The sequence below is a fragment of the Syngnathus acus genome, chromosome 21 (genome assembly GCF_901709675.1).
Source record: "Syngnathus acus chromosome 21, fSynAcu1.2, whole genome shotgun sequence".
NCBI classification, from domain to species: domain Eukaryota; kingdom Metazoa; phylum Chordata; class Actinopteri; order Syngnathiformes; family Syngnathidae; genus Syngnathus; species Syngnathus acus.
Window position 1 is genome coordinate 1,234,485 of NC_051105.1, and position 24,639 is coordinate 1,259,123.

At 47.9% G+C, this 24,639-nt stretch overlaps 4 protein-coding genes across 10 annotated transcripts in view; 3 read left to right on the top strand and 1 right to left on the bottom strand.

Moving 5' to 3' along the window:
- Positions 1-537: 537 nt before the first annotated feature.
- Positions 538-6,226, top strand: cops8 (COP9 signalosome subunit 8). Of its 3 annotated transcripts, none has more exons than XM_037280560.1 (7): positions 538-597; positions 1,163-1,233; positions 1,307-1,355; positions 1,489-1,621; positions 5,481-5,588; positions 5,656-5,718; positions 6,069-6,226. In XM_037280560.1, coding segments are annotated over exons 2-7 (435 nt in total). In that variant the 5' UTR covers positions 538-597; positions 1,163-1,231; the 3' UTR covers positions 6,149-6,226. The 3 variants fall into 3 exon arrangements, with proteins under 3 accessions (XP_037136455.1, XP_037136454.1, XP_037136452.1); XM_037280559.1 differs by having other exon boundaries at positions 555-726; XM_037280557.1 differs by lacking the exon at positions 538-597 and adding an exon at positions 854-1,006.
- trim63b (tripartite motif containing 63b) lies at positions 2,730-4,255 on the top strand. The gene has a single exon (XM_037280554.1). It carries the CDS (start codon positions 2,905-2,907, stop codon positions 3,940-3,942), a length of 1,038 nt encoding a protein of 345 aa, XP_037136449.1. The 5' UTR covers positions 2,730-2,904; the 3' UTR covers positions 3,943-4,255.
- A 725-nt stretch (positions 6,227-6,951) lies between the features above and the next one.
- The window catches only part of mlphb (melanophilin b), a 56,049-nt gene continuing 38,361 nt past the window's right edge, over positions 6,952-24,639 (top strand). Inside the window, exons 1-2 of the mRNA XM_037280552.1 lie at positions 6,952-7,153; positions 9,851-9,979. The gene's annotated coding sequence lies outside the window, so the exon portion shown is untranslated. The remainder of the gene's footprint in view (positions 7,154-9,850; positions 9,980-24,639) is intronic.
- Positions 10,449-24,639, bottom strand: part of col6a3 (collagen, type VI, alpha 3) — a 36,335-nt gene continuing 22,144 nt past the window's right edge. For all 5 annotated transcript variants that reach the window (XM_037280518.1, XM_037280516.1, XM_037280517.1 and 2 more), the window contains 41 exons: positions 23,984-24,580; positions 23,215-23,802; positions 22,510-23,082; positions 21,549-22,160; positions 20,563-21,183; positions 19,894-20,490; positions 19,193-19,804; positions 18,760-19,094; positions 18,405-18,483; positions 18,108-18,253; positions 17,935-18,027; positions 17,804-17,857; positions 17,597-17,668; positions 17,370-17,396; positions 17,245-17,289; positions 17,108-17,161; positions 16,964-17,026; positions 16,814-16,879; positions 16,574-16,627; positions 16,466-16,501; positions 16,307-16,369; positions 15,945-16,007; positions 15,762-15,824; positions 15,433-15,495; positions 15,299-15,349; positions 15,135-15,170; positions 14,944-15,006; positions 14,772-14,834; positions 14,651-14,683; positions 14,518-14,554; positions 14,297-14,308; positions 13,727-14,220; positions 13,489-13,591; positions 12,628-13,329; positions 12,390-12,495; positions 12,248-12,303; positions 11,817-12,083; positions 11,635-11,715; positions 11,493-11,555; positions 11,215-11,400; positions 10,449-11,135 (listed from right to left, as the gene is read on the bottom strand). In XM_037280518.1, the coding sequence (XP_037136413.1) occupies positions 11,095-11,135; positions 11,215-11,400; positions 11,493-11,555; positions 11,635-11,715; positions 11,817-12,083; positions 12,248-12,303; positions 12,390-12,495; positions 12,628-13,329; positions 13,489-13,591; positions 13,727-14,220; positions 14,297-14,308; positions 14,518-14,554; positions 14,651-14,683; positions 14,772-14,834; positions 14,944-15,006; positions 15,135-15,170; positions 15,299-15,349; positions 15,433-15,495; positions 15,762-15,824; positions 15,945-16,007; positions 16,307-16,369; positions 16,466-16,501; positions 16,574-16,627; positions 16,814-16,879; positions 16,964-17,026; positions 17,108-17,161; positions 17,245-17,289; positions 17,370-17,396; positions 17,597-17,668; positions 17,804-17,857; positions 17,935-18,027; positions 18,108-18,253; positions 18,405-18,483; positions 18,760-19,094; positions 19,193-19,804; positions 19,894-20,490; positions 20,563-21,183; positions 21,549-22,160; positions 22,510-23,082; positions 23,215-23,802; positions 23,984-24,580 (7,970 nt within the window). In that variant the 3' untranslated portion in view covers positions 10,449-11,094. The remainder of the gene's footprint in view (positions 11,136-11,214; positions 11,401-11,492; positions 11,556-11,634; positions 11,716-11,816; positions 12,084-12,247; positions 12,304-12,389; positions 12,496-12,627; positions 13,330-13,488; positions 13,592-13,726; positions 14,221-14,296; positions 14,309-14,517; positions 14,555-14,650; positions 14,684-14,771; positions 14,835-14,943; positions 15,007-15,134; positions 15,171-15,298; positions 15,350-15,432; positions 15,496-15,761; positions 15,825-15,944; positions 16,008-16,306; positions 16,370-16,465; positions 16,502-16,573; positions 16,628-16,813; positions 16,880-16,963; positions 17,027-17,107; positions 17,162-17,244; positions 17,290-17,369; positions 17,397-17,596; positions 17,669-17,803; positions 17,858-17,934; positions 18,028-18,107; positions 18,254-18,404; positions 18,484-18,759; positions 19,095-19,192; positions 19,805-19,893; positions 20,491-20,562; positions 21,184-21,548; positions 22,161-22,509; positions 23,083-23,214; positions 23,803-23,983; positions 24,581-24,639) is intronic.

Consider the following 24,639-nt stretch of genomic DNA (forward strand, 5'->3'; position numbering starts at 1 on the left):
ATTTAACAGCTGTTTGGGATCGATACATCATATACAGGTTATTACGCAAAGCTCACACGGCAGTTTTTTTTTTTTTGACACACTGCATGTCTCAGGGGGAATTATATCAAGATTCAAGAGATCCACCAGATGAATGGAGCCTATCCTGCAGTCATCGGGCAGTGGGCGGGGGACAGCTTGAACCGGGTTCCAGGCAATCGGACTAGGAAATGTGTTAAATAGAGACTTTGACGTGTTGATAAAGTGTATATACCGCCCTCTTGTGGCCAGAAGAATAAAGCACAGGTTCACCGGGCTATTTATGTTCGGAACGGTATAGTGATATTATTCACGAATATTGTATTCTTCTTGAATGTTTATTTATACCGGTGCTGTTTTTTTATTTTTTTTTATTAAAATAACAGTTTTTAAGTTTCTTCAAGTATGTCAGTGGCCTGGCTTTATATAGCGCTTCCGTAAAGGAATACGCGTTGCGCGTGTGCCCTTTCCTTTGGTAAAGTGTACTCGGGTGTAACCTTCTCCAAAGGTTACGTTTTTTTTCTTCATCAGCTGTTTTTGGAATGAGCGAAGTACTTCCGGGTCACCTCGCTCCGAGAGGTAAGCAAAGTTGCTAGGCGAAAACAAGAATCCGAAAAGGCTCGGACCCTAATCATCATGCCTGCTGCTGTAATTATGGAAGAAAGTTTTGACAAACTATTAGAGCAGTGTGAAGCGCAAGAGCTCGAGGTACATTACGAGGAATGCGCGAGTTTGTTTCATTTGTGTGCGTCTTTTCCCTGCTCATACTTTAGCTTGGAATGTTCTGCGGCTAACAGTGCTCGACTCGATGGGTCTGATAACACGAGTCACGTTGAACATTTCTGTGAAAATGTCGCTTTTCCGCTTTTGTTACATTTCGTGTGTTTCCTTCACCAGCTTGTCGGTGAGTCGTATAATTGTGGTGGGCGGATCAATCCAAACATTCGTAGCATCGCTTTGGGAAGCGGTCATTAAATTTGTGTTTTGGGTACGTCTCATTGATCGATTATAGATGTATATTTGTCCATACTTGTCAAAGTCAGTGCGATAGAGTCCAGTTATAACAACCGTGTTTCCGATTGGTTTCATTTGTACTTGTAATAGTCTACTTCATTACTGATATATTATTGTTTTGTTCCAACAGGCACCAGGAGGCATTACAACCCCTCAAGTATATGCGCAACTTCTGGCACTTTATTTACTACATAATGATATGTGAGTTTATGTGTCATTAAAACAAAAAACATCAGTAGATTTGTTTACTGAATTGTCCTTGTGGCTTGTACAGGAATAACGCCAGGTATCTCTGGAAGCGGATTCCACGGGCAATCAAAGTGGTAAGAATCTTGATACGCTCTATCCGACCGCACATTTCAACCAGTGTAACCAAAGAAAGTTCAATTGTGACCATTTCTGGTGGCTCCGTGGACCTTTTTATGATTAAGGTGGATTTTTCTTTCTTGCACTCAGGCAAATCCTGAATTAGCAGCAATTTGGACAGTTGGCCAGCACATATGGCAACGAGATTTCCCCGGGATCTACACGTCGATTGCAGCTCATCAGTGGTCCGAAAATATTCTCCCGGTAATGGAGGCCCTTCAAGGTATGTTTTGCGCTCTGACAGCAGGGCAATGTGTCAATATCACGATGCAGATGAAGGCAAGATGTTCTGAAAACATGTATGCACATGGTGAAGCTGACCTTTGGTTGGCGTGTGTGATTGTGTTCTCCTGCAGGGGGCGCTAATTGAACACTCTTTCAAGCCAGCTAGGACGGCAGTTTTGTATTAGGAAATAAAACGGTTGTTTTTATCCAGCTTTGAACACCAACACTAGTTTAATTTCACAGCAAACATCAACTGAGATTTTTTTTTTTTTTTTGCATTCACATATATTTATCTATAATTTGGAAACTTTGCATCGTGTGGCGCGCGTGGACTTGTGCAAGCGTTATTAATAGCGTCTCCGTCATGTTTGCGGTGGCGCCTCGTGTTGATGTTCCAGTGGTGTGTTGAAGCTGACGTACAGTTTGTCACAAGACACTTCGTGGAACCCGCAGGATGATAATTGCGACGTGTTGACGGATGTGAAATCAAAACTTGACTCTGGAATTATGAGTAAACAAAGCTGATTTAACCCTATTTATGTTTAAATGTTAGGTTGTGTTATACAGACCGTTTGTTTCCTTCTTGACAATCACGCCACGTGTTTGCCGTTCAATACCCAATAATATCATCAAATTGACTGTGCGAGCAGAGCGCCACAACCCAGTAAAGAGCCGTATTTGTTTTCCATTGTAGATGTTCAACGCGAAGTGACTCTTGCTGTAGTTTTGTCGTCGACTTGGATTTTCCATCGTTCACGTTTTTCGCCAACAAATATTGTTAATCGCTCATCTCTACTGGATAAGAGGAGGAAATCTTGTTTGGCAACCGTGTTTGTTTCTCACAGAGCTGTAACAAACAAACGAACAAACAAACTTGTGAAAGCTTGAGACACACTTGCTTGTTTGGCTTCCTTGGACAGCGGTCACATGCAGGCTGTTTATTTCACAGTGCGTCCACCATGTCCAGCTCTCACTTTAGATGCCGCGCACAGCCAACTGGGACATGTGACGCATGCCGTGACTGGGGGGGGGGGGGCATTTCTGTGAAAAGTTCCTCGAGCCAGCGAGCAAGCAGGCAGGCATGTGCACTTTGGTGGGTTGGATCAAATGTCAGCAGCAGGAAGGGAGGTGCTATAAAAAGGGACAGCCGTCAGTTGGCCAGCCAGAGTAGATCCCAAAGTCACCTAGCGGAAGGACCCCCCTGAGGATAACGCAGCGTCTCGACTAAATCCTTTCGAAAACTTTTTACCCCCCCGTGAGGTCGCACATTAAATCGCCCTCATGGACGTCCAGAGGACCGGATCGTTGCTTCGCCCTCCGAGCCCCATGGACAGCCTGGAGAAACAACTGAGCTGCCCCATCTGCCTTGAAATGTTCACCAAGCCGGTGGTCATCCTGCCCTGCCAGCACAACCTGTGCCGCAGCTGCGCCAGCGACCTCTACGACTCGCGCAACCCCTACCGCTTCTCCGGCGGCGTCTTCCGCTGCCCCACCTGCAGGTTCGAGGTGGTGCTGGACCGCCACGGCGTGCACGGGCTCCAGCGCAACCTGCTGGTGGAGAACATCATCGACATCTACAAGCAGCAGCAAGAAGTGACCGGCGGCGGCGGCAATACGGAAAGCTCCCTCAAGCCCAAAGAGTCCAAGGAGCCCAAATGCCAGGAGCACGAAGACGAGAGAATCAACATTTACTGCAAAACCTGCCAGACCCCGACCTGCTCCATGTGCAAAGTGTTTGGCCTGCACAAGGACTGCGAAGTGGCGCCCCTGGAGAGCGTCTTTCAGAGCCAGAAGACCGAACTGAGCAACGCCATCGACGGCCTGGTGGCCAGCAACAGCCGCCTGCAGTCTCTGCTCATCCAGATGGAAGACGCCTGCCGCGTCGTCCAGGAAAACGCCCAGCGCGCCAAGCAAGGCCTGGCCGAGCGCTTCGACCTGCTCTACGCCGTCCTGGAGGAGCGAAAGACCGTCCTCCTGGAGCAGATCGGCAAGGAGCAAGACCAGAAGGTGGCCACGCTGCGGGCGCTGTCCCAGCGTTACGGCGAGCGACTCCAAGCCAGCACCGACCTGACCGACTCGGCCGTCAGGGCCCTGGAGCAGAGCGGCGCCGCCGAGTTCCTGGTGGCGGCCAAGGGCCTCATCACGCAGACCAAAGACGCGGCCAAAGGCTCGGCGGGCGAAGAGCGCCCCGAGCCCGGTTTCGAGAAGATGGATCATTTCGCCGTGTCGACGGAGCACGTGGAAGCGCTGCTGGCCAAGATGGACTTTGGCTCCGACGACGATGATGATTTCGACGATGCCGAGGAAGAGGAGGAATGATGGACAATGACGTTCTGACAAGAGTACGGCGGGCAGGGACCGGGGCCATGTTCACAAAGTGGCGGGAGGGGTGAGATGGGTCGGGCTCGCGTCACTCGCCAGTACTTTCAGTGCAATATTTAACAGCAATGTGGAATACATTCACTTTCCTTTTTATACTTTTGTACTTGGAACCACTTGAATGTTGGATAAGAGCAGATGTCAACCAAGCAATGTCAAAGATTTTCTTTCAAATGTAGCTGATGCTTAGAGACATTTGCCACTTTGCTTGACTTACTTGGAACCCCAAATAAAGCTGCATGATATGAAATTGTGAGACGTCTTCTTTGTCGGCTGCAAGCGTCGCTAATCGCAGACCCCCGTTGTTCTTTGCGAGTCTTTGGATCGGAGCGGCGCTTCGGGCCGCATTTAAAAATAAAGGCATCGCTATGTGTCGCCCGCTTTGCCTTTGCCGGTGAAAGCGGGGGGGGCTATTTTTAAGAGGTGAGAGGCTGAGAAGTGATAGCTGACCGAGAATAGACGGCCAGAGAAGGACAGGCCGGGTCCTGTCACCCCCCCACCCCTCCCCCAGCTCTGGATAAAACTCCGCTCCCCCACACTGACATGTTTCTCAGCACGCTTCAACCCAAGTTGGGAGCGTCGAAAAGGGCGATGCAGTTGCCGCTCTTGTCATCGACCTCGGGGTCGAGAGACCGCGCTAAAAATACGAGTCTGCTCCCTGACTGGGTTTCAGAAAGCCCCTTGAGATGACCTGCTTGGCCTGCTTGCTCACTCCTCACCAGCACTTTCATTAATAACCCTCACGTCATGTCAAGATGAGCCACTTTAAAAAAACAAATGTCGATGAGCTTCGCATAAGCACCGTCGTTAACGCCAACCGATTGACACCGCAATCAAAACTCAACAAGTGTTTGCTGGACAGGAAGTTTGCTGGCCGGTAGTCTGGGAAAAACAGCCTTGACAAATCTCGGGGCTTCTCCACCAGCTGTCTTTCCTCATCCGTCGACGTTATTGTCACGGCTGCCGCGAGCGTGCTGTTGATACACATAAGCGAGGTTGCTTGGATACCAACAACCCCGAGCCGTTCAGCTGGCGGAGGTGAAGGTGCAGCCGACGCATTTGGGCCCCCTCGCACTTGGCTCTTATCTCCTCAAACGACGGCGGCTTGAAGGAAGCTTTGACATTTGAGACAATCCAGCCCAGGGTTGGCCAACTGGCGGCCTGCGGCCTGCTTGCGGCCCACGCTCAGCCCCCGCCCCCCCTGGCGGCCTGCTTGCGGCCCACGCTCAGCCCCCGCCCCCCACTCTCGATAAAAAAAGATGATGATAGGACAATGAGCTCTGAAACTGGGGAAATGTTTGTCGGATTTTCCAACGCAACGAAAATATCAGCGTCAATACTTGTTTTGGTGCCAGTACGATGAAGTTATCATGATTTCATTTTTCTTTTTTTTACCCTTTCATGATGACGACAATTTATACAAATGGGCCACGTTAGGCGTCCAACTGATGTCATGGCGTGTTCATTGTGCTTCCCAGAGAGTACGCGACAAAGGGCCTACGGGCTCGTGGCGCAGGCGTACACGTCCATAAGCGCCGAAGACTTCGCCGCCTTTGTGGGCTATTCGGTGGAAGAAGCCATCAAAGGTAAGGGGGGACAAAGTGGGCGATTCGGGCAAACCTTTTTGACTTGACCGCTTGTGTTTGCCTGAAGGTGTGGTGAGTCAGGGCTGGCAGGCGGATCCCACCACCAGGATGGTGATGCCCAAAAAGCCAGGTAGGGTTTTTGTTTTTGCTTCTATTTTTTAAATCGGCATCTGCTGCACACATGTTCAGCATCCACGTCGCCAATTGCTAACGGCGAGTCATCTCATGCTAGTTATCATCTAAATCACTCGCGGGGGGGGCGGGGTATCTGTCTGGTCGGGATGAGCCTGACGTGAGGCAATGTTGCTCTTTCAAGTCAACTCAGTCACCTCTGCGTGGTTAAAAAAGAAGCGGAGGTGGCGTGAGATCGTTTGCCCTTGCTGACACCTGAGTTGAAAAACGTGGGGGCAAAAAATGGCAGCCATGTAAAAAAGGCATGACTCAATGCACTGCGTTGTCTCTATGTTGTCCTCCGTGCAGATCCTCCCCCCGTTTCGTCGGTTCCCAACGAGCAGCAGTTGGCCAGACTCACCGATTACGTGGCGTTCTTGGAGAACTGATCACCACAACAAATATTGTCTTTAGATTTGTGCAGACTTATCATGCTTTTGTGTTATAAAAATAAATACTTACAAACACTCTGGTGTGATTATGATCTCTTTTGACATATAACCTCAACTCCATCTGGATGATGTTTCGCTAAAGTCTTATAGACCAGGTATGCAAAATCTCAACGAATTGAACATAAGTTGAAAATGTGGAGACATGATTTTGTTTTTATTGAATGACAGGGTTGGATATTTTGGGCTAATGTTTCTTACTATTACTACTTATGTACGGTGCCCTTTCTCCCATTTCTGCCAATGTGTCTTTTGACATTTGGAAAGTGCAATGTATAGATGGTTGCTAATACATGTGCGACTCCTGTGGTTCTTTTGAGCCATGCATGCATGCATCCATGTGAGTCCGTCCATGTGTTGCGTCTTCTTGACGGTGCGCATACCAGCCAGCCAGCCAGCCAGCCAGCCATGCATCCAGCCAGGCATCCAGCCAGGCATCCAGCTAGCCAGCCATGCATCCAGCTAGCCAGCCATGCATCCAGCTAGCCAGCCATGCATCCAGCTAGCCAGCCATGCATCCAGCTAGCCAGCCATGCATCCAGCTAGCCAGCCAGCCAGCCGCTGCGTGAGCGTGAGAAGTTACCGGACTCCCTGCTGGCCTTGGAGGATGTCCGCCAGAACTAAATTTGCTTCCTTGTGACACGTGCAGATAAAATTCACACCGATGAGCGCAGGATGCAGAACTTTATCGGTGGGTTTTTGTATTTTCTTTTTTCAACCTGTAGGGGAAGGCTTGCGTCAAAATGGAGAACAAGAGCACACGTTAAAAAAGTTGGCAGTAAAGTATTTGATTGATTGATTGACTTGCATAATTACGCGTTTTATTGTAGAAGTATTTTGGAGCACGAAAGCCAAGCCTGTCACATTGTGCACATCTATTGTTGCTATTTTTGCAAACGTGTGAAGAGGACGAGAAGGAAAAAGCACAGTCCGAGAATGGTGCAGGTACTTCCCACTTTCGCAGTGCGCGCACACCTGTCAGCCATGAAAGAGCGCATGGCGCTATATAAAGCTAGCGAGATTGTTGACCGCTGTGCAACCTCATGCCATGCAAACATTCCAAAGTGTTTCGATTGACTTCGTGAGGCAGTGTTGGCCAATGAGAGACATCCAAATGTGTTTTGGTGAGTTGATGTTGACATTTGAGCAACCACGTCGTGCGTTCAGCTTTACTGTTTAAAAGTTGCAAAGTGCACTCGGTGAGATTGTTGACACTTTTTCTACATCAAAATGTGTTTTGGTCCGTTGATGTTGATTGATCGTTGAGGTGAGTGACATCAACGACGTGCTAGCTTGCTAATCGTGTGTTAGCTTGTGCAGAATCGCTAAAGTGCAACAAAAGATTCATGCGCCAAATGAAAATGAGAAATATTCACCTTTTTTTTTTTTTGCAACATTAAAATGTGTTTTGCTGCAAACGGAAATGTTAAGTGTTGGGCAACCGCGTGTCGAGTGTTAAAGCAGATATGACTTTTGGGACATTCACTGTAAATGTGTAGGTGATATTGGCGAGGTCGTCTGAAAGACAAGCCCGACTTAGGCTGCTGGGAGCTGTTTTTGTCGCTAGCCAGTAACCTGATGCACTCAAACGAAATTGACACTTTATTATGATGATTAAAATCCATCGAGGCATTCATGCTATCAATGCTGTGAACGTTTGTTTTGAAATGGACACTTGTGTCACCACCGGGCGTCCAGAACAACTCCTTGGATTTCCTCACATTTACGCAAATGTTGAAAGAAAATATAGGACAACAAAAGGATCAAATTATTACAACAAATTATTGTACAAAAATACAGAAATGGAAAAAAAAAATTGAATGTTACACGTCATATAGCTACATATGGAAATATATGAATATAGATATTATTATTATTATTCTGCTCGAGTGAGTCAGTGTCCTGTAAATAGACTGCTATTGGTAACGTCACCTGTTTTATAAACATGAACCTCCACTGGACAGCACGCCACTAAATACAGTATTGTGTTGTCGAATGTTCAGCGCTAGAGGGCAGTCTTGTGCAAATATTGGTGAGTAGTTGCCATAGACTGGCACAAATTGCCTCACTCGAATGCAGGGAAATGGAAATATTAAAGGGCACACTATGGGGTCCCAAAATGTATTTGATAAAGATGGACTTGTATTTTTGGAAACTGTTGTGAATTTTTGAATTCAATTGCGAATTGAGGAGTCATCGGCATCACAGTCTCGAAAGACCATAGATTTCTTGTGTCTGGAGGTTAGGTGTTCTTTGCACAGCGTCTGCTGTGGCTGGTGAGCCTCTCCAGTGCGCAAGAAGCCTGGGCAAGTTTTATGGAAGCCTTGAGTTTCCCAGGCATCAGGGCTTCCCTCTCGGCCTGTCATCCAAAGGAACATGACTGGCAGGAAAGATCGAGAAATACACACAAATTGACTCCGTTTGGCTCACGAATGCAATTTTATTTCAAATTCTATAATATTATTTGGATAGGGGTGAATATAATCGAACATTATGAGTGGTTCTTAAAACATGTTAAAGGTGCCTTTACATACGCTTTAAAGTAGTAAAAATATGGGGCAAAATACATGTTTGATGAAAATTATACAGTGCATAGTTTATATTACACATCTGACAACAAAATGCAAATATTGGATAAAATATACAATTTTAAAATATTAAAAAACAAATTGATCCTAAAAAGATACTACAACAAGAGGGGTAAGAAAACAAAAATATGAAACAGTTCCCCAAACAAAAAATATTAGACAAGAATAACAGATTTTTAAAACTATATAACGTTATAGAATCTATTACTTGTTCATAGAATGCAGTTGGGTTTAATCAGGGGGGAAAAAAGATTAGTGGACCAACCTCTCATTCCTTCCCTTTTCCGTTTGCTACCACATTGGGGAGTTGTTTAATGTGTCGGTGGTCTCAATCCACACAGTGAAAATGTTTCCATGTGGGAAACGAGATGAGTCACAACCATGCGAACGTGGGAGACTCAAACGCGAGCGTAGATGAGAAAAAGATGGCGTAGAAGAAGCCAGGGGAGTCCGTGAGAGCAGGGGAAAGGGGCTCAGAGGGTCCGGTAGGAGCCAAAGAAATGCGGTCGGGAAGGAGGAAGAGTACTCCAAACATTACTTTTGAGTCACTCAGTAAAGTGAGCCGTGATGAGTCGGAGTCACCGGCTGCTAGCTGGAGTCGGTCGGTGACCTCCTATGACCCCATCCAGTTGAATCTTCAGTAACCCCCCACTGAAATGTGACTTTTAGCAGACTCGAATGCTTGCATTTAACCAAATAAAAATGAGGGGAAAACATCTCTTTGATGGGCTAACGCGGTGAGCCTGCTGGAGTCAATGTAACTGCTTACTGCTGCTCAATGTGAAAGTCATTTACAGCCCCCTCAACTTTTTATGGCGCTTGCTGGAAAGACGTACCGCCAACAGTGTTAGTCATCGTTAGAACGGTTTGGTTTGGGCTTCACAGAGGGCGGGTGTGGGGGCAGTGGTCTGTCATTTTTTTAATTCAGCGGTCAAGCCAACCGCAAGGACATGATGAGTGGAATCATCTTGAAATGATTGATATTGGCACTTTGATGTTGCTTTCTGATCAAATCGAGCGCCGTCCAATCATGTGACTTCTTTTTCTCCCGTAGGTGGACGTGCGGCCTACGAATTTCTGACAGCGGGCAGATTATTTTGCTCCAAATGTTCCGATTGTCTTGCAATTCCATCGTACCACGCGCACATTCAAGCCCGGAACATAAACGCCTTCGCGTTTCAAGGTAAGACCTCGTTTGGGAGTCTGTGTTTTTCATTGCAATTTTTTTTTTTTTTCTTCTTGCATGCAAGCCAGAGTTGAGATGTTAATTGAATGGGGAGTAATACAGGAAATGGAGAGTTTATCGCGTTAGTATTTGAAGAATCCCAAGAGATATAACATCTGGAAAAACTGCTCGGTTGAGAAGGGAAGAAAAAAAAAAGGACGACACATCCGCTTGGCAGAACAAATTCACTTTTTGAAGGGTGCATTCCTTTCCCACATTTTGTATTGCTGAAAATCTTGCTCCAACTAAAAGGTGTACTTTTGAAGGGTAAGTGATTTTGGCAAGATGTCAGCAATTAGAAAGGAGTTTCAGCCAATATAAAGCGACTGTTTTTTTTTTTCCTTTTCCTCATGTGTGTCTTTGAATGATTTTAGAGGCAAAATTTTGAACTGGAAAAATTGATAAAGTGGTCAAAAAAGCAGAAATGGAATGGTTATTAGAAAGTCTGTTTTATTTTGTGTTTGATAAGTCAGATGAAACACAAATTTCCGTAAATGAAACAAAGAACAAAGACAGCTGAACAAATACATTCTATCTTGATATTGCTTTGGTTTGTTTGAGGCAGTAGCTCTTGTGTGCACTTCATCTACTTGCATTCTAGCACTTGCTACCATTTTGAATACAAGACTCGTGTCAACGTTTTGTGTGTGGCTATCGATATACGACATAAGAAGCTTCGTGTAGTAATTCATGCAAATCCTGAAATGGCTGGAACATATTTTACCGCTGAAGTAAAAAATAACCTGCACTACGGTAAATCGGACGACTTGACTGTACAAAACAAAATGCACATCATTACCATCTGCAAAACAAACACTAAGTAGCACCAGTAGATTTAAAAAAACAAACAAATATCATGCGGCAAATGGTGTTGTTTTTCATTTGTGACGAGGGAACTGAAAGAAGTGAAATGACTAGCTGAAGCTATTGGGGCGGGTGGGGTCAAGTCCATTTGTGTGGAATCCAGTGCAGCCTCCATTCGTACAGTATGACCAGTGTGGTGGATGGTTCTCCTCAAAGCGCATGGACGGACGGACGGACGGGCTGGCTGGCCACGGCTGCCACGCGGCTCCTTATGTGCTTAGCGAAGCCATCCCCCCTTGCTTGAAGGGCGCTGCCGACAAATAGACAAGGTCACGTGACGTCCGGTAAAACATTCGATTGGCCATACTGCAGGATTTGGACTTGGTTACCTGGTTGTCCACAAGCCTTGGCACACTGTTCATGCGTGTCGAAGCGATTCTGGTTCCCGCCGCAGCCTCCGTACCAGAAGCGCGCGCAGCTCTTGCTAGGTGCGTCGTAGTGCCACTTGAGGACAAACTTGGCGCACGTGCCCTCCTCCTTGGGGAGTTGGCAAATGTCCACGGTTGTTGAGGCCGCTGTCGAGAAGCCAAACACAATGATTTCCCAGTTACATTTGGAAACGATGAGACGATAGATGTCAAGCAATGGACATTTTTGAGGATCCAACCTGGAGCTGGTTGGCGCTCCGCCGCTTTGCCTACTTGTTGCTCCTGGGGTTCAGGCTCCGGCACTGTGAAAGTGCATATGCAGATTTTTGAAGCATTGAAGCAAAGTGATGGGCTAGCTCTCCAAAAGTTAAGCCCACTGACCTGTGGCTGGTTTGTCCAGTGGCGTGTTGACTGGAGCGGTGATGACCTGGCTGCTGATGATTGGCCGCTGCGCCGCTGCCTCTGTCAGTGACACAACCGGCAATGTTCGTCATCCGCAGAGCCTCATTTAAATATTCATCATCAGTCGTGAGCAAGCAGCGTTGGGAAGTTTGAGAACTGACTGGTAGTCACGACGCCTTTGTGGGTGGCGAGCACGTGGCCGTCGGCGCCGTGGCCCGTCACCACGGCGTGGTACGTCTGCCCGCTCTCCAGCTTGTCCACGGACAGCTCGGAGCCCGACACGTTGGTCTTGACGGCCAAGGCGTGGTCGCGCAGTCGCGTCACCGTCACTTGGAAGTAGACAAAGTTCTTGGGGTCCGGGTTGGTCCAACGCAACTTGAAGCCGCTACGCGTCACGTTGGACACGTGAAGCTCCTCGGGGTCCATCGCTGAACACAAACAAAAGCAAGCAAGCGACATTTCATTATTAGTGTTTTTTTTCCCCCCAGTGTTTTTCTCATGTTTATATTTTCCTGATCAGTATTCATGTTTACAATATTTTGTGATGAAATAAAATCTCATCAGTTTTTGCTTTCGTACAAACGGATCTCACCTTTGTGCTTTACTGGATGAGATTCCTGCTGCTTTTCGTGTTGTTTTGTGTGGCTCCTGTAAATGGCAAGATCATGTGGAAACCTGATGATGATGATGTTGTTAAGGAAAAATAAAAAAGAATCAACAGAACAGTAGCTTACTCGGGTTGGCGTGCCAAAGTGGTGAAAGGGTTTTTTAGGGGCTGGTCACTCTGGAACCACTTGCAGTGTTTGGACACTTCAGGGGACATGAAGAAAGCGTTTTCAACTGCAATGGAAGAAAAAAGAATTAGAAGAAACACTCCAAAATATTATGACCGATCCCCAAATATCCCAAATCTACAAATGAGAGGAAATAACATGAGGATACAATAAATCAAATTGTAGTCAACAAACTTACTGCTGATGTACTTGGGCAGCATCTGTCCAAAGGTGCGCAGGTGCTTATCGTAAAACTGCGAGATGGTGTCCAGCCTCTTGAAGAAGACGTCGGTGGGCTCGCTGGCCATGCGGGACAGGACGCGAGCGTCGCCGGCGCTCAGCTTCTCGCCGACGCCAAAGATGACCAAAAAGTAGCCTCTGCACTTGATGTCGATGGCGACGCGTACCAGTTGCTCCTCGAGCTCCTCCACGCCGCCCGTCACAAAGAGCATCAACACCTTGCGTGGCCGCTGCAGGGGCGCCTTCTCAAAGACGTGCTCCACCGTCCACTCCATGGCGGCCGCCAACGAACGTCCGCCTTCCAGCTGCGGCGTCTTGTCCAGCAGGAACTTGACGATGCCCTCCGCCGACTGGTGCTCGGTCAGGCCGATGTCCACGTGGACGGGTATCTTGGTGTGGTTGTGGATGAACTGGTAGGGCGCCTGCTGGAGGACGGCCACTCTGGCGTGGTGAGGGGACGTCTCGGGGCTGGAGGACACCTGCAGGTGCTCCACCATGTGCGCGATGTAGCGTTTGATCTCGGTGAAGACGGCGGGGTACGTGCTTTCCGAGCTGTCCACCACGAAGCTCATGTCGATGTCCACGTCGGTGGTGAAAGACCTTCTGTCTCGACCGGGCGAGGGCGGGATGTAGTCGCACATTTGGTCAGGGGCGCAGATGTCTGCAAAAGAGCAAAGCCCGCTCTCTACATCTGTGCTTCTCAAAACGTGTTTTCCATCTAGCTCCGCTTCCAAAATCATAGACATAACATTTCTAAGATTCTTCTTCTTTTGGCTGTTCCCGGTAGGAGTCGCCACTGTCTTTAGTTAAACATTCTTACCGAAACAAAGATGGCAGTTCATGACTTTTGTCATGACTGAATTAAACTGGGCACTTCCTGGGTTGGGCATGACGATGACCTGGGCCAGAGCTGTGTTGTTCACCTTCGTGGGGCAAAATGACAGCATATGATTAAAAAATGGGACTCTGATTGGTTCGTCGGGCTCGAAGACATCCCAAGCGAAGAAAATCCCAAAGCAGGGCAAAAGTGTCGCGGTACGGCACCGCATCAGCATTACCTGCAAGGCTCTGGTGAGCGCCCTGTCGTCACTCTTGACCAAGAACAAGGTGGCGATGCCGGCGTCGTGGAGGCGCAGCGCGGCGTTGGTGACGGCCTGGGCGTTGGCCACCGAGCCGCCCACAAAGAAGACGGCCACCTTCCTGACCAGGAAGCCGCTGCGCACTCTCTTGAAGGTGTTGTGCGCCACGAAGCTCATAGCCGTCTCCAGGCTGCGCCGCTTGTTGGTCTGCAGTGTCTGCAGGCCCTCCACGTGGCGCAGCAGCGCCCGCTTCTTCAGCGCGTCGCTGAAGCGCACCTCGGTAGTCACCTCGCTGTTGTAGAGCGCCAGGGCCACGCGGGCACCTCGCGGACAGTTGCTCTCCGACACGGTGATGCCGTTGACCAGCCGCAGCACGGCCTCGCGCATGCCGTTGAAGGCCGGCCGCCCCACGTCGTTGGACGCGTCCAGCACGAAGGCCAACTCCGTCGGGTACAGGGGGCACTCCAGCTTGCCTGGGGAAGCCCACCGACACGTTTAGTTTTTCGTCCACCATGGCTAAAAATGGAAACGGCGGCGTTTGCTCCTTACCGTAGCAGCAGGCTGTTGACGAAAGGGACAAAAAATGAGTGCGGTGTACATAAGAGAGCATCGATTGTTCAGGCGAGACTTAAAAGGGACAAATTATGGAGGCTGCCCATTTGAAAGGATCCCATTTTGTTTTGGAGTTTGACTTCATACATTGTTGTAGTAATTCAAATTCAATATTTGTGCTGTGTTTCTGCATGCTGTGTTGAACGCCTGAGACTTACGACAATTGTCTCTGATCTTCTTGACGAGGTCGCATTGCTAATGAGAAAAAAGAAACAAGAAACACGTGACCTCACTCTGGAGCTCTGTTTAAAGTAAGCAGGATGATGATGGTGTAAAGTACGCCAAACGTACCACAACTCCCGGTCCTCTCGGCCCCTTCAGACCCTAAAGCGCCAAAAGCACAAATGGTGATGCTAAAGTCCGGACAAGATCAAGATTGCCGGATGAGGTGCGAGTGAAGGACGTTTCTTACGTAAGGCCCCGGATAGCCGACCTCTCCCTTCTGCCCGCCCGTTCCGGCATTTCCGGAAACGCCCTGCCGGAAAAGAAACGTCATTGCTGTTTCCGTTTTGGATTCACATGGACAGATAAACATAAGAATTGAGAAAAACAAGTGAATGCATAAAAACAAGCGCCTAGTTTACCCTCTGCCCAAGATTTCCTCGAGGACCAGGTGCACCCTTGGTTCCTGCGTTACCAGCTTCTCCCTGCACGGTTGGAAAAAGAAGCAGGAGTGCAGTTAAAGTTATTTGCCAGTGGGTGGAAATGTTTTTGCGAGATCAGTTAAACACCTAGTTGGCAAATAATGCCAAACTGAAAATAGTCTCTTCCTCACCTTTGGCCCCGGGAACCCTGGGAAGCCTTCATCACCCTAGAGATGAAAATCAATCGGTTAGGGTGGACGTCCAATGACGTGTATATTTCAAAACGATCCCAGCATGAAGTAAAATCTGAGCATATGTTAGCAGTACAAACAACGAGAAGACAAAATGGACTTGCCCTTCTTCCTTTGGGCCCCGAGATGCCGAATCCATCCCTGCCATCTTCTCCCTTGGAGAAAAACACAACACGTCCGTTTGAGCTGCCCGCCATCTTTCATCAGCATTACAAATACGAGATCAAAGATGTCTTACAGACTCTCCGCGGAGTCCCAACGGTCCGATGACGCCTTTAATTCCCGGATCTCCAGGCTCTCCCTACACGACCCCAGACAAAACAGGATGTACAGACAAAAAAAAAGTATAAGTTAGACATCTCTCTTCGGTACGTATTGAAAAATGTGACCAGGCTGTTTTCTTTGGTTTCATCTGTGGACGTTGCTGTTTTCCTCCAATTTATTACATATGTGCGAAGTAACATGAGAGAGAAAATAAGCGAGGCTCAGGCCCCGCGTGTTTAGAAATTAAACAAGGCTGTCGCGGAAGGAACACAAAGGCCCGCCAACATTAGTTCCAGTGTGTACCTTGCGACCGACTGGTCCTCTTCTTCCCTTTTCTCCCGAAGCACCTGGGCTTCCCCCGGGACCCTGCAAAGGAACAGCACTAGATTCTAGATTCTTTTCTCAGAATTCTACACACAGCATCCTAAAATGCGTGTGTGAATGCACAGGCTATGTCGAGATTTGATTTTTGTAAGGCTGACTCACTCTGGGTCCAGGATTTCCATCTTCTCCTCTGGGTCCTGGTGCACCGTTTGGTCCAGCCGGACCCTAGTCGAGAAGACGCAAAAAGGCAATTGTGGTGATGGGACATTATGTCATGTGAATCAGCGCCCCAAATGATCATTTCAAAGCAAAATAGTTGACGTCCCTTTCAGTTTTTAGAATGGCGCCTTGAGAAGGAGCAGAAGCGTCCCCCCCAATTTCGTGTTGATTGATTCAACTGGTGCCAGGGGCTTTCCAAAAAGCACTAGTGAGGGAATTCACCCAAAGTGGCTGCTTCAACCCAAAATGTCTGACTTCCTGTTCAGTTTATGGCCTCATTCTAAACATTTGCAAAGAGGACTTACTCTTGATCCTCCGATTCCAGGTTCCCCCCTCACACCGTCAACTCCAGGTGGTCCCGACTTCCCCTTTTTAGGCAACAGCAGCATTTTAGAATCAGGTGACATTACCCTTGTCGTTTCATGCCCCCCCCCCTCCCCCTCAAAAAAAAGGAAAACACTTACAGCTTGTCCCGGCGCGCCTCGTCTCCCATCCGCTCCCTAATGAAAACATGGGGATATTAAATACAAAATGGCCACATGGCAAAAGCAATCCGTGGTTGAAGGCCTTACCCTTCTTCCTGGTTCTCCAGCTGCTCCCTTGTTTCCGTCCTCGCCGGGATCGCCCTAATGGTCAACAACAAAGTCAAGATGTCCTACAGGCGGTACGGATCAAATACATTCCAAACTAATGACAGCACGTTTATGTAGCAACGCAAGTGGGGAAGTGTACTGACAATTTTTCCCCATGTGCTTATAATGAATTACATTATTTAATACATTTTAATATACTGTATGCTAGTATGGCATTACCGCTGGTCCCGCATCACCAGGGTCTCCTTTTGGTCCGGCTCTGTTATTATCCACTCCACTTGTACCCTATTAAGACAGAAATATCCAAATCAATAGCCAGAACAAACCTTGTTTGAATGGTTACAATCAGGAAATGTCGACGAAACTCACAGGGTCTCCTCTGATTCCCAGTTCGCCTTTGTCTCCCGCTTGGCCTTTGATGCCTTTAGGACCCTTGAAGATTCAAACACATCAAGTCAGCTGAGAAAATATTGCCTGGGTAATGATAATCCGAAGAAAAATTCCATGACTCACTCTACTGCCAGAATGTCCTCTGTCTCCCGAGGGCCCAGCCACTCCACTTTTGCCCTATAAAGACCCCAGCAGTTGCAAATTTATTCAAGTCTATCCATAAGGAAAAAAAAAATGGTTACGTTTTAGGACATCATTACCTCTTCACCATTAATTCCATCCAGGCCAATTTCTCCAGATTCGCCCTGCAACAGGTTAGCATTTGTTTAACATTTTACAAATCATTGAGTCTCACAATATGAATTTGAAAAGGAAATTAAATCACCTTTTCTCCAGAATATCCTCGAGAACCCTGTGGAAAGCGTCGGAAATCATAGTTAGCAAAAATACGTTTTTTAGTACATAAGGCCCTTGGAGACCATTCCATCAAACTTTCACTAGGCTGACAATTGTCTGCGAAAGGCCACAAAACAGCATGTAGGCCGAAACGTAATGATGATAAAGCCATTTCCTAATTCACTATAAATATGTCCAAGTGATCATTCCCCTCACCTTGAAACCTCTCTGCCCAGGACATCCCTGGAAGCCCTGAGTTCCATTCACACCAGGAGGACCTCGCTCTCCCTGTATTTGCCACAAAAAGGTTAACACGTGACAATAAAGAAATCAAAGAATTCATAAGAACCAAATGACTGCAAACAAATGCAGTTTACAAGTCTAGTGAGGGTTCGGTCAGAAAAGGACCACAGATAAGCTTACCGGTCCGCCCTCATCACCAGGATGTCCTTGGCTTCCTGCGCCACCCGGACGACCCTGAAACAACAATACCAAATGATCAGATTTCTTATTTCCTCTTTGAAGATGTTCTGATCTTGGCTTTTGACCCATACCTTAGGGCCTGAAACTCCGATGGAGCCTCGGTCTCCCCTTGTGCCTGTACATTTGCACGGCACTCCACAGCACTCCTTCTCTGCAATATTGTCCTACGTAACAGTAAGGAAAGTCCATGTTAGTTCATTTACAGTATTTTGTATTGTTCTGCATATTGACAGTGTCCACATACCAGTTCCTCCATTAGCTCGTAGTCCAAGTCCAAGATGTTAAGTCGTAGGGGTCTGGTGTACCTAAAGCCACGGCCAAATTCCAACAACGCAGCGTCTTCAAACCTGGGAACGCGTTCCAGGCCGACCAGAATCAAACTGCTGACTCCTGATTGGAATGGGATTGCAAAAAAAGTTTTCAAAAATGATCCTTTCACATCATCTCAACGCATTTAAACTCATCCTATGGCAGGTCTGTGTGTTAGTATCAAAGCGTAAGCAGTTCCTGGGTGTGTTCATTTTGGAAGGGTAGTCGTCACCTGATTGGCGGAGCTCCGCAATTCGCCTTTTCATTTCAGGATAGGGTGCATCGATACCATCAGTCAGATGAATAACAACCTAGAATAAAAAGATTACGCTCGATTATCATCGCGTCAACTTCTGTAGGCGGACATCCTGTTCATGAACAAATCAGTTTATGAACAAGACTTCAATTCACAAACTCAGTTTACGGTGTATTTTTTGGGAATGGAACTGGAACGGAATAATTGCATCTTTCATTACGTAAAAGGGAAAAATGACTGGCTCGTGACCGAGTCTCTGAAGGAATGAAATTTGTGAACAAAGTTTGACTGTACTTAGAATGACCAAGGCACGTGTGTCTCGTGAACCCACCTTGACGGCATCATCTTGTCGGTTTCGGAATCTGTCAGTGTAAGCCGAGATGGTCTTGCCACTGAGAACAAAGGGGCCACGATTGCGAAGGCCTCTAAAGGCCTCCAATAGCTTGTTGGGATTGTCGGAGAAGTCCACCTGGATGGGCTGCCCGGTGGAGTCGATGGCGAGCATGCCAATTTGAATGGAGGGAATTTGCCCCGACGAGCAACTGATGGTCGACATTTTGGCGATCCTCTGTAGAATGGCGCCCACTTTGCTCAGGAGATTGGTTTGGGCACTGAAGATATTCTGGGCAGAAACGTCGAAGCCCACCAACACCTCGAGGTTGCAGGCTTGAAAAAGAGAACCATTTTTAAAAATGTTTTTACTGTGTGGCGGACAACTTATTGAGCTATTCAACGACCATAATCGTGACAAAACAATGCCTTACCTCTGGGAGCTTCTTGTACACCAACGCACAGCTTGCCCTTCACTTCGTCATCTAACGTGCCCAGGATTTGCTCATTGAGTTCGGAGAGCTCCTGATAGGTTCTGGCTCTGGCCACAGTGGAGGAGTCACTGGCCAGGGTCTCTAGCTCATTCTCCATGTCCCCCACTCCAACAGCAAAGATTCGCACACCGCTCTTCTTTAAGCCAAGTGCAGCTGATTTGGCGTCATCAGACGACGGCCCTCCTTGGATGAGCATGAGGATCTGAGGAGTGCCTTCATCTTTTCTGCTGCCCTTCGGTTTGGAAAACTGAACATTTTGAATGTGTCGAATGGCTGCCCCCGTGTTGCTTCTACGTCCCCCTTTATAATCTGCACTCTCTATGGCACTAATAATGTCTGGTTTGTTATTGTGGGTGTTAAGGTAGAACACATCCGACACGTCGGTCCCATAATGCGCCAGTCCAATCCGCAGGTTGTCTCTGTCAGTGTAGAACAGGTCAACGAGTTCGGCGACAAACGCCATCACTTTATTGAAATTTTCTCTGCCCAGGTTTATGGAGCCGTCCACCAAAAACACGATATCAGCCTTCTTAGATGCAGGTAGTCCTTGTGCTGGGAAGAATTAGAGAAGGAAAAATGTGTCATTAGTTATTCTAGCAGCTCTAACATAGACTGGTCATAGTCATTTCCATGACACTCACTGGGAATCTCTTCTGGGGTGGGGTCAACAGGGAGGGTCCCCTTCAGTCTGGCAACAAGTCTGTCGTTGATTTCCGGCAGGCCAGGGAACGTACGAACCTGAAGGACATCTTCTGATGACTTAGCAATTTGGGCAAGTTGCCTTGTGTCTGCCCCACTTGCTCCAATACCAATACAGTTGACTTTGGATCCCTTTAGCAAAGGTCCATAGAGAGACACATCTTGTGGGGAACGTCCTCCTGTGAGAACCACAAGATGCTGGGAGGCTTCCACTGGACGAACACCGGCAGAGGGCTTTAACTCATTCTGTATGACATATTCAATGGCATCAGCCAGGTTGGAAGAGCGACCGCCCATTTGGCGTAGTTTTCTGACGGCCGTGATAACGTCTGGCTTGGCGCCATGTGAATTGAGCGAGAACTCTGGTTTGACTCCGTCGGCGTACTGGACAAGGCCCACACGCACTTGGTCAGGTCGCACGTCAAGTTGTTTGACGAGGTTCAATATGAAGTCACGAATGTGAGCGATACCCGTGGCGCCTGTGTTGTCTGAGCCGTCAATGAGGAAAATGATGTCCTTTCGCCCAACATCTAACACATCTGGAAAGAGGAATAGAACAAGCATTCTCAGTTACTTGTGGACGCAAAGTTAATTCAACATTAACATCTTACCGAAGACCTCATCCGGAGGGCGATAGCTTTCGATGATATCAGACGCAGACATGGTTTTGACTGAATTAATGAGCCGCTGCTCAACGGCCGGAAGCTGCTGGAAACTTTCGACTGTGTATGCAAGTTCAGGCTTCAGGGAAATTTTCCTCAGCTCATCAATGTCTGAATTCCTTGAACCAATGGCAATAGGTGCAACATGGCTTCTCTTAAGTTGGTCCGCTGGAGCTGTAACATCATCTGCAGAGGGTCCACCGGTAACTACAACCAAAAACTGAGGTACTCCGTCTTCTAAGCGGCTTCCCGCGGACCTCTGGTAGATGTTTCGGGAGACCCACTCAAGAGCTTGACCTGTGTTCAAGCGGCTTCCTCCTATGCTTCGAAGATCCGTCACAGCCTGGCGTACTTCGTTTTTGGTGTAATATTTTTTTAGGAGAAATTCTACCTTTGTGTCGTCGCTATACTGTACAACTGAAATTCTGACTTTATCCTCTCCAACATCCAACTTCTCCACAACTCTTTTGATCATTTCACGAATGGAAGGGAAGTCATTTCGTGCTGTACTTGAACCGTCGATGAGAAACACAACATCGCTCTTCTCTCCACCTGCGCTTGGTACAATTTCTGGACAAAAAGAATTCAAGAAACCAAGGTATAATTGGCAATACATTTTGTAACAAGCTAAATAACAATATACAGTTGACCTCCGCATACTTGTGGTTTGACACCCGCAGATTTGTCTATTGACGAAATTTTTAAAAATCCAATATTTTAAAATTGCATTTTTTTTAAAGAAAATTAATAGGTAATGCTTATCAGCCTTTCTTAAAGATTTGTTTGGCTTTGGAAAAAAAACCCATCAATTACACGCCGCCTTTCACTGTTTGAGAGCTAGCCCAGCTTTTATAAGAGCGAATAGTGGTGGTCCACTGTATAACAACACAGCATGACAATCAATTTCATAAGAGTGCAGCAAAATATGTAACTACCTTCAATGATAGGGAATTGTGGGACGATCCTGGCGATGTCATCATCGGATAACTCCGTAAGCCTATTGATTACGTTTTGTTGGACTGTATCCAAGCTTGGGAGATCATCTACAGTGAAAGCAAAGTTGGGCACAAAGGAGACGATTTGCAAGTCTTTAGGGTTCACGTCTCTGGTTCCAATGCTGAAAGGAATGACCCTCGATTGCTTGAGGGTGGTTGCCGGACGATTGATGTCATCTGTTGGCGACCCACTGGAGACAACAACCAAAAACTGTGGTACACCTTCTTGTTTCCTGCTACCTCGTGCAGCTGTCAGCATATCATCACTGACAAACTGTAAAGCCTGACCCAGGTTGCGCTGTCTTCCTCCCCGCTGCCTTAATCCCCTGACAGTATTCAAGACTGCTTCTTTGGTTGTATGTGTGTTCAGATACATGTCAGGATTTGCGTAATCGCCAAACTGAACCACGCCGATTCGGATCTTATTTTCGCCCACGTTCAGATTCTCAACAACCCTACGTATGAACTCCTGGATGATAGGGAAATCTCTTCCAACGCCGTCAGATCCGTCGACGAGGAAGATGATGTCTCTCCGGGGGCCTTGTGACTCGGCTAAGGAAAGAGGAAAATGGGAATTGAGTTAGTTTTCTCCGAGTGAGAATTATAGGTTCAAGTCATTGGAAAAATGCTTACAATATGCCCGCACATGGAATAAGATAAAAACAACAAACTCATATTTCAACAGACCGAGACTCAGGATTCTTTGGAAAGATACAAGAAGGGTAAACTTTAACCTAAACTAAAAGGAAATTTTTTAAATACCATCAAAGATTTTCTTCAAAAATTCATTCAAAACATTTATATTCTATTGTTCTGTGTTTGATTTCATTTATTTACGGGATACTCGTCCTATAAAAGAACTGCAGTGGGGTGGCTTGTTTGGGATGAGGACCTTGCTTACCAGTTACTGATGGTCTCATGGACACAGCACTTAACAACCTGTTCATTACAGAGGGGAGGTCAGTGAATTCAGGCACCGATAGCGCGTATCGGGGGTCGTGGGCTATCTTCTGCAGCTCTCCGCTATCGGAGCTCCTGCTTCCGATGGCAAAGATCAGCACTCCCAGCTGTTTGAGAGCAGAAGCTGGCGCATCCACGCTGTCAAGCGACCTTCCGCCGCTCAGCAGGATTAGGACCTGCGGGACACCTTGGAGGCGTCTGCTGCCGGCAGAGGCTGTGAAGACATTGTCCCTCAAGTACTGGAGAGCTGCCCCGGTGTTGAGGGGTCTTCCGCCTCTGTGCCTCAGTCCTCTGACTATGTCAAGGATCTCGCCCTTTGTGGTGTATGTGTTCAGATAGAACTGGACAGCCGCATCTCTGCTGTACTGAACCAGGGAGACGCGATCTTTGTCGTCATCCAAACTCAGTGTCTCTACGACTCTTTGGACAAAGTCCCTCATAGCTGGGAATGAGTTTCTTGTGGCCTCAGAGCCGTCCAACAAGAAAACCACATCCCTTCCTCTCGGTCTCTCCGCTGCGGTGAACAAAACATAAGACGTATTAGGGTTACCCCAAAGTCTAGCACCCACCCGCAGGTTGATTGGGCATTGGTCATCTCTTTGCGCATTTGAATAAGAGTCAACTTGTCATGTGTTCTCTGGCTTACCGGTCACTGTTGGTGTCATGGGCGTGGCTCTGAGTACCCTGTTTATTACCGAGGAGAGCTGGTCTTGGACACTGGGGAGGTCAGTGAGCTCAGACACTGCTAGAGCATGACTAGGGTCATGGGCTATCTTTTGCAGCTCGCTGCTGTCAGAGTTCTGTGTTCCAATGCTGATGGTAAAGACGCCCTGCTGTTTGAGAGCAGAGGCTGGCGCAGCAACGCTGTCAAAAGAGCGGCCGCCATTTAGCAGGATCAAGATCTGCGGAACACCTTGCGAGCGCCTGCTCCCTGAGGAGTTTGTAAAGACGTTGTCCCTGACATATTGGAGGGCGGCCCCAGTGTTGAGGGGTCTGCCTCCTCTGTGTCTGAGTCCTCTGAGCGCATTCACAACATCCTCTCTCGCGGTGTACGTGTTCAGATAGAAACTGGTCTCTGGATCTCTGCCGTACTGGACCACAGAGACACGGTCTTTGTTTACGCCCACATTGAGTTTCTCCACCACTTGCTCAACAAAATTGCGCATGGCCGGGAAGCCATTCCTTGTTCCGTCAGAACCGTCCAGAAGGAAGACAACATCCTTTTTGGCTTCAGCTGAGAAAAGACGGGAGGACAAATGATAAAGAGAACCTCTGCAAAACGCTAGCTAGCCGACAACCCTTATGGGGGGGCGGACGGACGGACGGACGGACGGACGGTCGGTCGGTCGGACGAACGGACACTGCTGCCTGGGACCCACACCCAGTGAGTGTGCTAGCAGTGCTTGTACACGTACCAATGACTGATGGCGTTTCTGGGGTGACGTCAATCACCACAGCCTCCACGGAGGACTGAAGCTGTTGTTGGACACTGGGGAGGTCAGTGAATTCAGGCACCGATAGCGCGTATCGGGGGTCGTGGGCTATCTTCTGCAGCTCTCCGCTATCGGAGCTCCTGCTTCCGATGGCAAAGATCAGCACTCCCAGCTGTTTGAGAGCAGAAGCTGGCGCATCCACGCTGTCAAGAGACCTTCCGCCGCTCAGCAGGATTAGGACCTGCGGGACGCCTTGGAGGCGTCTGCTGCCGGCAGAGGCTGTGAAGACATTGTCCCTCAAGTACTGGAGAGCTGCCCCGGTGTTGAGGGGTCTTCCGCCTCTGTGCCTCAGTCCTCTGACAATGTCAAGGATCTCGCCCTTTGTGGTGTATGTGTTCAGATAGAACTGGACAGCCGCATCTCTGCTGTACTGAACCAGGGAGACGCGATCTTTGTCGTCATCCAAACTCAGTGTCTCTACGACTCTTTGGACAAAGTCCCTCATAGCTGGGAATGAGTTTCTTGTGGCCTCAGAGCCGTCCAACAAGAAAACCACATCCCTTCCTCTCGGTCTCTCCGCTGCGGTGAACAAAACATAAGACGTATTAGGGTTACCCCAAAGTCTAGCACCCACCCGC

What these genes read in the sequence shown, in the direction of transcription:
- cops8 (XM_037280557.1), top strand. Translation starts at nt 869, where the DNA reads ATGTCGCTTTTCCGCTTTTGTTACATTTCGTGTGTTTCCTTCACCAGC. An exon ending in GGTGGAAGAAGCCATCAAAG is followed by an intron (nt 5,589 to 5,655) that starts GTAAGGGGGGAC and finishes GTTTGCCTGAAG; the next exon opens with GTGTGGTGAGTCAGGGCTGG. An exon ending in GGTGATGCCCAAAAAGCCAG is followed by an intron (nt 5,719 to 6,068) that starts GTAGGGTTTTTG and finishes TCCTCCGTGCAG; the next exon opens with ATCCTCCCCCCGTTTCGTCG.
- trim63b (XM_037280554.1), top strand. Translation starts at nt 2,905, where the DNA reads ATGGACGTCCAGAGGACCGGATCGTTGCTTCGCCCTCCGAGCCCCATG.